This window comes from Camellia sinensis, chromosome 11 (genome assembly GCF_055761805.1).
Source record: "Camellia sinensis isolate YWXY chromosome 11, ASM5576180v1, whole genome shotgun sequence".
NCBI lineage: Eukaryota > Viridiplantae > Streptophyta > Magnoliopsida > Ericales > Theaceae > Camellia > Camellia sinensis.
In genome coordinates, this window is record NC_138971.1 from 155846845 (window position 1) to 155861046 (window position 14202).

Sequence of the window (14202 nt, forward strand, 5' to 3'; positions counted from 1 at the left end):
TTTTTTCCATTGGTCACAAGAAATATTTTTCATTCATACAAAAAATAATTTCCACGGAAACAAACAGAGAGAGTTGACCTCATCCGTGCCTCGAGTAGGCCATGACCTAGTTCAATAAGCTGGATGAAAAAGAGTAGGCCATGACCTTATGGATAAAAAGAATAAGCTGGGCTGGGCTGGGCTGGGCTGAAAGGCCCCAGTTCAATATATAGTAGGCCCGCTAATATTTAATAATTTTGGAAGTAAAATTATTTAGTTATTGGAGAATAAATTTATGGGGTTTTTTTTTTAAGCTCCCTAATAATAACAATTTTCTGCATAAAGGACATTAAAAAATGTAATACTGCCTCAGGTCCCTAACCAAAATACCCACGCATTTTATCAATTTCTTGGACCAAAATACCCTACGTCTGTTCATCTTCAAATGAGTTGAATGTTGACAAGATCAGCAGAGATGAGCTTTACGAGTATTGGTCTCAAGTCATTGATCAGAGCTTCGATTCTCGACTCCAGATCTTCTTCGACATGTATGCATTATTATTTTTTCTTTTCAAAAAAATTTAATAGATGTATATATATATGATACATATATATATATATATATATATATATACAATTTGTTGCTTACTGTCTTGACTAGTATATATATGATAATTAATCAATTAAGACCATTTGCAACCATAATCAAACAGTCACTCTTGGTTATCTTATCTATGGTTGCAAACATATATATATATATATGATACATACATATATATATACAATGTCAGCACATATATATATATATATATATATCCAGTGTTGAATATAACATCTTCAGGTTCAAAATTTCTCTGAGTGTTGAATATAACGTCTTTTGATTTTTTGGGTTTAGTAGAATTGGAGTTTTTTCTGGAAAAGCAATATTTGGACCCCTACTTGAAGAATATTAGAAAAAGAAGCTTGAGGAAGAGGCAGCAGTAGAGGAAGGCTTAAAGTAATCCAGAGAAATTTGAATTTTCTCTGGATTCAACCCAGAGAAATTTGAATTTTCTCTGGATTCAACCCAGAGAAATTCATACCATTAAGTTTAAAGAAAATCTATCACAAACTCATAGAAGAACTATTAATTTGTTTGTGCAGGAAATTGTGATTGAATCAGCAGCAGCAAAACCAATGACAAATTGATAAAATCAGAGTTTTATCGTTCCAGAGAAATTCTGGACCAGAGAAATTTGAAATTTCTCTGGGTTGAATCCAGAGAAATTCCTGGGAAGTCCAGAATTTCTTTGCTTCCAACTGATGATGGGTTGCTTTCCTTCCAACTGTCAAAATTGAACTGCTTTCTGTACATTTGGGGCTTCTTATTGAAGCTTCTTGTGTTCTTGTTTTTGTAAATTTCTCTGGCTTGCTACTACTCTATTGGTGTGGCTAATTTTCTCTGGCATTTATAATTTTCTCTGGCCAAATTACTTTTCTTACTTGTGTGTCTAATTTTCTTTGGCAGCATTTATAATTTTCTCTGGCCACATTATGTTTATGTCTTGTGTCTAATTTTCTATGGCATATTTATTTTGTTCAATGCTACCTTGTAATTTTCTCTGGGATTACAAGGTAATTTTCTCTGTCAAGGTAATTTTCTCTGTAATTTTCTCTGTTGCTACCTTGAAGAACCAATAAGCATCAAGATCAAGACACCAACTTCAAGGGTGATTTTCACTCAACTACAAGCTTAACATTTTCTCTGTCATTTTCATTGGATTATAATAACAAACCTATGATTTTCTCTATACTACAAAGAAAAGTCCAGAAACATGAATAGTGCAAAAAAAAAAAAAAATGAAAAGTGCAAAGAAAACATATCAGAAAACTTTGAAAAGTGCAAACATATAAAAACACAACATATAAGTCCAGAGAAATTTGTAATACTTATCATTTGTAATACAATCATATGATTTTCTCTAGACTACAAAGAAAAGTCCAGAGAAATTTGTGAACTTATGTTTATGTCTTGTGTCTAATTTTCTATGGCATATTTATTTTGTTCAATGCACCATTTCCTCAAAATTTCTCTGTCGTGTAATTTTCTCTGTCATGTTTATGTTGCTACCTTGTAATTTTCTCTGTTGTGTAATCATTACTACCTTGTAATTTTCTCTGGGATTACAAGGTAATTTTCTCTATCAAGGTAATTTTCTCTGTAATTTTCTCTGTTGCTACCTTGAAGAACCAATAAGCATCAAGATCAAGACACCAACTTCAAGGGTGATTTTCACTCAACTACAAGCTTAACATTTTCTCTGTCATTTTCATTGGATTATAATAACAAACCTATGATTTTCTCTATACTACAAAGAAAAGTCCAGAAACATGAATAGTGCAAAAAAAAAAAAAATGAAAAGTGCAAAGAAAACATATCAGAAAACTTTGAAAAGTGCAAACATATAAAAACACAACATATAAGTCCAGAGAAATTTGTAATACTTATCATTTGTAATACAATCATATGATTTTCTCTGGACTACAAAGAAAAGTCCAGAGAAATTTGTGAACTTATATTCACTTTCAATATAACAAAAACAAAAACACATTAACATCAAGAGACAAAAATATATTAAACACAAGCACATAAAAAAATCACAGAGAAAATCTGTTATGTTCACAAAACACTTAATTCAAAAAAAATTTAAAAAAAAAACAAAACATTTACTGCTCTATTGCTACGTCTGTAAATTTCTCTGCCTACTTACAATTTTCTCTGTGATTTTCACTGCACTACAAGTTTACAATTTTCTCTGTGATTTGAGTTCAATTATAGTAACAAACCTGCAATTTTCTCTGCACTACACAAAAAATGCAAAGTGAACAAAAAACAGAGCACAAAACGCAGAAAAACAGAGCACCAAAAAGGAACTCATAACCATGTTGACAGAGAATGAAAAAGCAACTCCAAAAATCAAAATCAACTCCATCGAAAATTCATCAATAATAGATAATGAAAAATTAACTTCAAAAATCAAAAAGAACAACACTGAGTTCGTCTCTCTCACATTGATCAAAACTAAAAACAAAAACCTAATTCAACACCTACACGATCAAATCAAATCAAAAATTGAAAACTTATCTATTTCAACTCCACATGAAATCAAATCAAACACAATGAACCAGATTTCAACTCCTACACGATCAATCAACACCTACAAACAACGAACATGATTTCAACTCGTACAGGATTTCAACACCTACAAACAACGAACAGGATTTCAACACCTACAAAACCCTAGAAAATCTCCACAAAAATCTGAATCGTCAAATTCATCCTCACGTAATCTCCCACAAAATATCAATATGATCTTTAGCTGCCAAATTGAAAACAACGTATATTATAAACAAGGGTAAGACAGGTATTTTACACTCTAAAATAACATTGAGGGACCTTAGGCTACAAAAGAACACATTGTGGACCTAATCCATTACTAAAAGTTGGATAGGGACCTTAAACCGATTTTCCCTAAATTTATTAATTAATAGAACTATTAATTATTAAGTTGATGATGAAAAGGTCGCTCAACTATGTTTCAAGGCAATGAATGAACTTTTATCACAAAAGAATATCAATCATAAGAATCTTACATTATATAGAAGCTCCTAATCCCATAATTTATCACTAATAAATTAATAGTAGTAATAATTTGAATATAATAAGTATAATTGTTAGTGTATTTTCCTGTTCTAATAATTAATATTAAAATGACTTTCTCAAAAGTTTATGGTACTCAAAAAACAAGTATTTTTTAAGTAATGGAATTATTTTATACACCAACTAACAAAATTGGTTCTTCAAAAACATTAATAACAAGTCAAGATTATTAATAACTATTCAAGCAACAGGATCTTATCGTCTATTTTATTATTAATATTTTTTTAAGACAAATACAATAAAATTATGTAATTACGATGAACATGATATATGACATTAAATTTTTCCCATGTTATTCAAATTAGCCAAGGTGGGATCTCTGTCCTTGGCATTGCCAAAATCTTATCAAATTTCCACAAGCATCCCAAAAGAAGATCCACCCATAAAACAAAAATAAAACAAAAATATGGGGGGAAGAAAAAGAAGAAGAAGAAGAGAGGGACTAACCATTACATATAAATTCTGAATCTTTTTCTGTCATGTATTAACGTTTACAGGTTATCATCTCACTTCGGCTTGGGTAGTTGACGCGGATGCTTTTTCCTGTTGGTTTGCCTCTGTTTTTTTCACATTTGCAAGTCTTTCTGCTTCAGCTTGCTCGAGCAAAGCTTGTGTTTGCATTGCTTTCATCATCTCCCTCACTGTCTTCTCCTCTCCTTCAAGCTGCGTTTTCATTATGATCTCAGCTTCCTTGTCAATTGGCTTGAAATACTCTTCAATAGCCACCTCCTGGGAACAAGCACACCATTTATTCAAACATTCAAAACCAAGAGAAACTACCGCAACGAAAAACAAAAGATATCAACAAAACCAATACAACGGATATTCTATTGGAAGCATGCCCTTGAAGATAAAGATGAGTTCGAATTTGAAACTGTGATAACAGGTTTGAATTGACAAAGCCAAGCATCAATCAAAGCATTTTAACTCCTTATGGAGAGAGGTCAAGGGTTCAGATTCTGCAACATCTTGAGGTATTATGGATCCTAATAAGTATTGGACGTTAACCACTCGACCGAAGGAGGTGGTTCGGGGGGCGTGCTCCCGACCCATATTTGGAGTATTGGTATTTTGGTATTTCCACACTAGTGACCTGTTGCCTTTATTTCTATTCATTTATTGTTGAGGAGGAGACAACTATCTTTGTATCATGTAACTTTTCAAATTATAGTGAAAACAGCAGCAACCATGGATATAGCCCTAGTTTGGGATGAACCACGGAAATCTTGAATTCTTCATGTGTACATGTGATTATCTTTCTTGTGTGTTCGTTTGTTTCTGTGTTTCACGTTTCACTGATTGTAGTTAGGTGATATGAATCCCTAGCACAATGCCCTCTTTCATAATTGCTAACAAGAGCAACACATAAACTGGTCTCTGCAAGAAAGTAGTGTCCAAGAGTTTCTCCATCTTAGAAAGTTTTTTACATCAACAATCACTACAAATGGTTAAGCAAGATATCCATTCAAGTCAAAGACCATTCTAGGATATCCGTGGAGAGAGGTCCAAATCTTCCAGTTGACAAAATCTAAAATCAAAAAGTCATCAGCTTTATTCAAAATCAAGCAAGAAGGATATGACAAGCGAACAACCAGTGATTAATTTACACCAAATGCCTTGAAATGGTAATTCGACAAACAAAAATGGAGAAAAAGAAACCATCATCTTAAATTTGGATCAAACCCTACACTCCACTAAGTCATCAACAATTCCATAAAAAATAAATAAATAAATAAAAATAAATAAAAAAAAGAAGAAGAAGAAGAAGAAAAGAATGCTCCCCCTGATCTCATTTATTAGTCCAAAGCCATTATTCATGTTTCTTCTATGGGCTTCATATTACCCAAACAAAAATTAACCTCCTAAACAAAATCCTAACAGGCAAAGTTGCTAATAAGGACTCAAATTTGGATACTAGAAACCGACAAACTATTAAAAGCAAGAAAATGTGTCACCAGATTCCTAGAAAACGACAATTACAAACATAATAGCATTAGAACAAATTAAACCAAAATTTTATGAAGGGTGAAAATTGGATTTGGTCTGGGAGCTTGCCATGCGTCACAACATTGAAGATGGGCATCCTAAACAGACCTCTTTCATATGACAGAATATGAGTGGATCCTCTACAAACTTTACTCTTAAAAGTAGAGGATTTTATAATAATAACTAAGTAGTACCTAATTTCCAACAAGATTCATGTCACTTCATGACACACCATCAAATTCTAGAATCATGTTCCAAATCTTCACCACAACCCTGAGGAATAGACCACTGATTAGCCAACCACTATCCCTTAGTATTGTGGCATATATTGCAACTGCGTATTTCTCACCCTGAGCCAGGCCACCTCTGTTATCAGAATCTTACGATTCGCGATTCGATTCACGATTCGATTCACAATTTTTACAAAATCGATACGAATCTAAGGGTGAATCTATTTTGGAAGTGAATCTCTAGTGAATCGCACGATTCACAATCGATTCACGATTCGATTCGCTTTTTACGATTCATGCAATTTTAAAAATTATTGTGTCCGACATATTTTTGACTCTATTTTTCCTCTATCTTTTTAGTAAAAATGACATAATACAACTTCTAATAGCGTTTAATACGAAAATAACCAGCATATATACATGCTTTGTTGTTATTTTAGTGATCATGAAGTTTTTAATAGGATCCAATTAGATTTAGTCAGATCCAACATATTTTTAACCTTTTTTCTCATTATTTTTTTTCCTTTAAAAAATCATAATATATCTTCTAAAGATGTTTAAAATTAAAATTACACTATGAATTATATGTTGCTATTTTATTAAATTAAATATTACATCTATGAGGTCAGTTATATTTTTAAAATATTTTAGGCTTTAAAAAAAAAGATTCTAAATGATTCTTTCTTATTATTTGCTCACTGTTACTTAGAAAAGTATGTATGCTTATTGTCTAAATATCAATATCGTTGTTAATTATTATTATTTTAGAAATTGATAGTTTGTCTATTTGGTTATTATTTTTATTAAGAATGGTTGATAAGAAATATCTAAAAAAGAAAAAAAGGTAAGATGGTGATCTTACATAGGAACGTTTGTTAACTTCTTACTTATTAAACTACGTGATTATCATTCAAAATAATATTTTTATTGATTTAAGTCTAAATATTTTATATTCATAAGATATATTTAACATCTAAATGTGTAAATATATGTTTTTAAATAATTTAGAAAAAGTGACCGAATCTTTACGATTCACGATTCGATTCGATTCACGATTCGGTACGAGATCATTTCGATTCACGATACGAATCCCGATTTGACAACTATGCAGGCCACCACTATTCTAGCCAGATTGAAGCTCCCCCAACATTTTCATCCACAATTAAAATGCAAGGCAACCATTTTTTTTCACCCAGAAATTCAAAAAAATAAATAAATAAATACAGATATCAAGCTCAGGCAAGTTAAAGTAGGTAGTCATATGCTTCACTCTCAATACCAGGGGTTGAATACTAATATGTAGAGAAATTAAACGGAAAGCAAACTCACCGTTTCTTCCAGCTTCCTATTTAATGCTTGCATCTCCTCAACCATACGGCGAACCTCTGATAAAATAATCTGTTCAGGGATCCTTTTTATGGCCGCCTTCCTTTCTTCTGCCTAGAGAGAAAGAGAGAGAGAACACATTAAGAAAAAATCCTAAAGGAAAAAATAAAAATCTCAGGAGTTCCAAAAGAATTGAAATACAAAACCAGGAGGAACAAAAAAAAAAAAAAAAAAAAAAAAAAAAACAGGAAAAGAAACAGACATGAGCAAAATGACATAAATTTGACTAAATCAAGTGCATTGGATAATTCCTTCAGTAAGCAATCAGCCTATCAGATGATTGTCAACATCACACACATCTAAAAACTTGTACGGCATCTGTCATTTGCATATTAGTACATCATATTGTTCAAGAAGTAAATGACATTTTAACAATAAAATCTACAACACACAGTTCATGAGATTGCAAAAGAGGTTAGGGGAAGCCATAAGTTGGAGAGAGAGAAATTCTGCAAATGGGTGTATTCATGAGAAATGAGAACAAAATAAGCCACAGTGAATGGAATTTGTATTGCAGCATAAGCAGGAGTGTGAAATGAAATTTTGATATGCTTTTAAAGTGTACAGCTATACAAACAGAAAGTGAAAGAACCACCAAAAAAAAAAAAAAAAACTGCCACAGAATGATGTGACTGAATTGTGGGTCTATCACTTCAAAACAAAGAATCAACCAGGATGACTGTTGTAACTGCAAAAATGTCAACGCCACTTCTAGTGGAAGATTTTGTATGAATTTTATGGAAGAATAGTTTTTTTCCACTTTTAAATGAAAGGCAGACCTCACATGAGTCCATGAAGAGGAACCCACAGGTGTAGAAACCAGATGGAAGATAATGATTCAAAAGTAGCTGTTTGGTTTGAACTTCATTCAAACTTTTTACATGAAATTTCAAGTACATGAATATGGAAGTTCAGTGAGTGCAGTATGTTGCATTCTTAAATTTTGAATTTTGTCTTTTAATAATTTATTGTTCATTCAAACTTTTAACATGAAACTACGCACATATTAAAAAAAAAGATAGATAGATAACTAAATTAGTTCAGTTGGTAGAGTAGTTGCTCCTTTACTATGATGGTCCTGTGTTTAAGTGATTATAAGGCATCTGGTTTTGACAATCTTTATGTGAACTACTGATACCTTGACAATCTCAACTCAAACAATCACTAGGTTGTTTGGGGAGTGGCCTAAAAAGATAAAAAGTCACCACTAAAAATAAACTCTCTACTTTTCTCCGCATCTTTTCAACTAAAATAGCCAATTTCCAAACGCCTAGAGGTCGTTTTCGCGACTACTTACTACCTATTCACCCACATAACTTCATAAACACTGTAATTCTCAAATTGTTCAAACACTAAAAACTCTATGGCATAAACTGCAGTCAAAGTCTAAACAATCAAAACATTAACAAACAGTCGAGAATTAAATTATGGGGGAATTGCAAATCAGTGGTAAGAAATGAAAGTAATGGCAAAAACATGGGGGTCTATACTTTTCTTCCACTGATTTACAATGCCCCTTAAATTAATGTTTCAATAACTTCAAATTTCAATTGAAATCTTTAAATTTAAACCCAAAACATAAAAAGTGTAAAAAACCAAGAGACCCTTTGTTTCAATTGGGTTGTAATTGAAAACCCAATTCAAGATACCCCGAGAGGGAGAGAGAGAGAGAGAGAGAGAGACCTGTTGGAGGCGCTTTTGAAGCTGTAATCTGTAAGATCGGATTCTGCGCTCCTCGTACCCAGATAGAACCCTAACGTAGAACATTGCTTTCCTTCCAAACTCCAGTAGCTTATTCATTGTGTAAAAGTACCCAAATCAATCAAAATCTATCAATTTCTCAATCGACGGGGATGAACACAAGACAACAACGCATTTGAAGAGTCTTCGACTGTAATCTTGAAGCTCTTTCGCCGGCAAATCCACTCTTGGGTACTGACTAATACGCCGGGTCGGGTCGCTGTTTCTCTCTTTCTTTCTTCCTTTCTTTTTAAATTAAAAAAATTTGCAAATCCAACTAGTAGAGCCTCTCCAATGTTGAATAAAAAAAATTATTAAATTTGATTAAAATTTTGATAAAATGTTTGATTTGATACTGTTTATTATAACGTTCAATTAGAATTTTTATGAGATTTTTTTATATCTTTGATTATTTGAAAGGACATTCGGCCAAATATTAAAATTATCTAGGTATGAACAAAAAAAAATTATCAAAGTTGGACATTCGGGAGCATGTTTGGCTCAATAATAACGATTTAAATTTGATGAAAGATCAAACCTCTCTCCATTTGATGAAATATTTGTTTTTCCCTGCATTTGATATCACTTTGATGATAAGGTTAGAGCTCACCTTTAAAGATTTTTTTTATCAAATTTAAATTTGATGAAAGATTTATGTAAGAGTCGGTGATAACCTAATATAATTTGTGTACTAACTAAAATTTTAATGGTAAAGACATGATAGATAAAATTGTTTGATAAAAAAAATAAATTATAATTTTAAATACTAATTTCTTTTATTTTTACTCACCCCATCTGAACACATATCTAATTACCAGGCAAAGGAAAAGTCTTAAAAAAATTGGTTGAAAAAATCATTGGAGGTAGCTAACATTAACAACTGGCGGTAGGGGTATAAAAACAGCAATGGTAGAGGGCCCAAATTTTGTGGCTCAAATGTGGCTCAAATGGCCAAAACGACGTCGTTTTGAGTACAAAACAACATCAAAATGGCCAAAACGACGTCGTTTTGGCCATTTGAGCCACATTTGAGCCACAGAATTAGGGCCCCCAAACATTTTTCGTATAAAAATGGCTCTCGGCCCATGGATGGCCCGAAGCTTGCTCGTTACCCGAGATAGGCTGGGCCCATTTAGGCCGGAACCCCTGGAGTAGGGCCTGGGCCATTGTTTTGAAGCCCAGTTCAGTCCATAGGCCCAGCCCGTTTGGCCTAGCCCATCGGCCCGCTTAAGGCCCACTTAGGGCCCGGCCCCAAGCCTAGCCCGCTCGATCCGTCCAAGACTCAGTGTATTTTTTAATTGAAAGTAATAAAATTTTGGTAAAAAAAAAAATTAAAAACAAAAAAAAATGGTTAGGCCGGCTCTAGGCTTGGACCTGGGCCTGGGCTTAATTTTTTACCCCATGGGCTGGCTCGGCCCGGCCTGAATTTTGGCTGGAGCCCGCGAGGCCCGACATGGGTCGAGCCAGATTTACATCCCTAACTGGCGGTGACTACTATTAGTGGTGACAAGCATATATAGGTATATTAAGAGATAAATAAGTGATATTGGACAAGTAAATGTATAAATATATCCTTTGATATATAGGTGATATCAGACAGATAGAAGCAATAGTAGATAGATAACAAATAAGTAAAAGTAATATGATCTTTCAAAATACTAGGAATGCTCGTTATTTGGTTTTGGACGCTTCGATTTGTGATTTGAATCTGCTTGTATATGTGTGATTTGGGACAAATTGAACCTGTAACGCCTTCAAAATAAAGAAGATAATCTAACCCATGAGATTCATAAACATAATAGAAAATTTTATACTATCATTCATCAGAGTTATATTACAAAAGGGGTATTACATGCATTATACATTCATAAATGTTCATCCTGAATCTATAACATGTAATAATAGATTAACAATAACAAAATAAATGCCCTGCGGGCTTACATCTTTCCAAGTCATCATTTGGTTACAACAAAAAGGAAGAGTCCTAAGCTTTATACATGTAAAACCCTCGACTTGAATAAACATTTAAACATATCATAACAAAAATAAAGCCTTTAGTCCCTAGTCCTCCCTAGCTACGTCCTTGGAGGAGGCATGTCACCTGTACTAGAAAATAGTTTTCCAAGTAGGGTTAGCCGAAGCCCAGAAGAGATAAATTAACACAATATATGAGATTTAACTAAGATATAAATGTCAAGTATAATTTTATTCAATGTTCATGACCAACGTATATTCTTTCCAAGACCATTCAACGTAGATTCTCACATCTCAATCCATTTCCATCCATCCATTTTAATTCAATTTATGAGTCAAGTTCATTGTCATATACACACACCAAATGAAATTACAATCCATTGGTTTACACTTTAACAACATCTATTATTTAAAACACTTCAACATGCCATTTTATGGAATTCACATTCGAGGGAATTGGCATCCATAATTATAAGATTTCGAGACTTTCACCCTAGACACTCCGGCCAACTTAATTTTTAAATAGAGTACATCCCCTATCTCCTCCTAAACAATGGAGTACATCCCCTATCTCCTCCCAAAGAAAGATACATATACAATGTATTAAAAGTATCATCATATACAAGAACTATCCACGACACATTTTCAATGTCATGATCATACCATCATATTCAATGAGGTAAATTAAAAGATAGGTTTTAATTCACCTAATCCATATGCAGTTTCTACAACAATCATAGCTATCCTCCACCGATAGTTCAAAACAAATATTTCTAAATAGATAATTTATCAAATTTTTCATAGGTGAGTGATTTATCAAATCCAACTACACCATTCATTCATATAACCTCCCAATTGCATATTTCCCATATCAATTTCAATATTTATACAAAATAATTATTGAGCACAAATTAGGGCAATTTTTTCCATTTTTCAAATATTAACCTCAAGTTCAAATTTCATCATTTCAACCCATATAACCTCACATTCAATACCCCATATATATGTTCATGGAGCCCAATATAAAAACCCATCTTTCAATTTTGGATCCAAACCCTAACTTCACCAAAACCTTCCTAAATCCCACCATTTATATATAACAACAAATACCTAGGTTAAAAATCATAACAAGGTGTAGAATATCCCTATCTCAAGTGTAGAAGCTCAAAGGAGATGATGAAGAACTTAAAAAATGCTCCAAATTCAATTTTGTTCGGATTAAGAGAAAGCCCACAAGATGCTCTAACTCTTTAACAAAGGGACTAGAGTTGAGAGGTGCTTGGATCTTGAAGTATTTGTAGAGAGATAGAGAGAGAAAACTTTCGAGAGAGAGAATGTCGTATTAGGGTTTTGAGTGAAAAAAGATACAAAAATGCTCTGATGCGAACTGATATACGCGATCTTCGCTCGAGCGAAGGAGTGATCGCTCTAGCAACCAGACACAACAAATGACCTCGCTCGAGCGCAAGAAGTGTCGCTCGAGCGTAGAATGCATACTTTCAGGTATTTCACAGACGCACACCTTTGGTCGAGTGCAAGAAGCCTCGCTCGAGCGAAGAACTTCATCTTTCCAGAAATGCTACGTTTGGGAAGGAAACCTAAGAACCCTCAAAACTCGCTTGAGCGCAAGAAACCTCGCTCGAACGAAGAAACAAATTACACAAGGCTCGCTCAAGTGCAAGAAGTCTCGCTCGAGCGAATAAGCCAAATCCTAGGCAGCAACAATCTAGACCAACTAGCAACCAACCTGTTCCAAACATGCCCAACATATCCCAAAACTCAAATTTAAAGAATTAAAGGAGGAAAACAAGACATGGATGCAATACTAAGCCACGAAACTCGAGTTCGAAATACAACAAAGGTCGGGTTAAAATCGGGATTGCTATAACCCACGACCGCCTGCAGTGCAGGTTGCGATTTGTGCGGATAGGATTCGCGGATATGCAAGCAATTTGCGGATTGGACTTTTTTATTTAAAAATTTATTTTGGGACCATTTTTTGTCCCGTTTTGTAAATATTTATTTTGGACTCTTTCCCTCCCATTTTTTAAAATGCTCAACGTTAATAATTAATAAATTAAATTTATAAAATTAAAAACACAACAAAATCAATTCCTAACACAAGCAAATCATTCAAAATCCTAAATTTTTCAATAAAATCATAAACTAACACAAGCACATCTTTCAAAATCTTAAACTAAATCATCAAAATAATTCACTATCCAATAATACAATTAAAGTAAAATTATTCAAAATCCTAAACTTACCTAAAAGTAATTCTTTATTAACTTTTACATTTATCCAAAATGTAATAATAAAATAATAATAAATTGTTATTAAATTTCGTCCAATTCAAACCCATTAAATAAAATAAAAACATTTGCAAACTTGCAAACTCCATCATGAAGGTTTGGTTTATTGGGCAAAAATATATAGGATATGATGAATGAAATTAACGGTCTAGTTTTTTTTATTATTATTATTTAAAAAAAGTCTAAATGTAGGTAGGTTCTTGTAGGTGCAGATAAAACCCGTAACTAGCAATAATATTATATTCCAAACCCAAACCGTATCCGCCTACATTGTGTTTGTGAAACTGCTCATTTATATGCTGATCGGTTAGGATTGGACGAGTTATGCGGTTCAGATAACCCTATACCCCCTACAAAATACTATTACCTCAAAATTTTTAAATTAAATTTATTATTAAAGTCCCGTATAATATTCAACTCTATCATGTATTATTAGGTTAAGTCCTATTTGTGATCATTCTTATGATTCTAAAAACTTAAAATTTGAAGATATTACATCAAATTTTTAAAATTAAATTTATGACTTGAGTTTCTTAAAATTTTCAAGTCTATCACATATTATTTTAGTAAATCTTGTTCCAAACACTAAAATTCCATTAAAAAAATGAATTCTCTCCAATATGGCCGGATGATCAAATATCCACGCCAAAGAATTGCAACACATCATGGCTTATATTGCAGTTTGTCCTAAAATGTAGATGTTAAATCATGATAACATCCCTCCTTTTCTTCCCTATGACGGCCGCCTCACTAACCCCACTTCCCGTTTGAAACCTCCACCGCCTCGTTAGCGTCCCCTCCTCACCCACAACATTAGATGGGTCGTAGTTTGATGGATTTGTTGTCACCTACCTCGATCTTGTTGGAGATTGTCCAAGCCTACGATGAGAAAATC

The 14202-nt window shown here is 33.1% G+C and overlaps 1 protein-coding gene and 1 long non-coding RNA gene across 2 annotated transcripts; one reads left to right on the top strand and one right to left on the bottom strand.

Annotated features, from left to right (window-relative positions):
• The first annotated feature begins 293 nt into the window (after positions 1 to 293).
• LOC145803048 (uncharacterized) lies at positions 294 to 1426 on the top strand. The gene is made up of 2 exons (XR_014345126.1): positions 294 to 527; positions 1123 to 1426. It is a non-coding gene; the product is annotated as an uncharacterized LOC145803048 (long non-coding RNA).
• A 2524-nt stretch (positions 1427 to 3950) lies between these two features.
• On the bottom strand, positions 3951 to 9315 carry LOC114322217 (uncharacterized). The gene is made up of 3 exons (XM_028269494.2): positions 8965 to 9315; positions 7225 to 7335; positions 3951 to 4408 (listed from the first exon to the last, which is right to left on the bottom strand). Exons 1-3 carry the CDS (start codon positions 9079 to 9081, stop codon positions 4181 to 4183), a joined length of 456 nt encoding a protein of 151 aa, XP_028125295.2. The 5' UTR covers positions 9082 to 9315; the 3' UTR covers positions 3951 to 4180.
• Positions 9316 to 14202: the final 4887 nt, after the last annotated feature.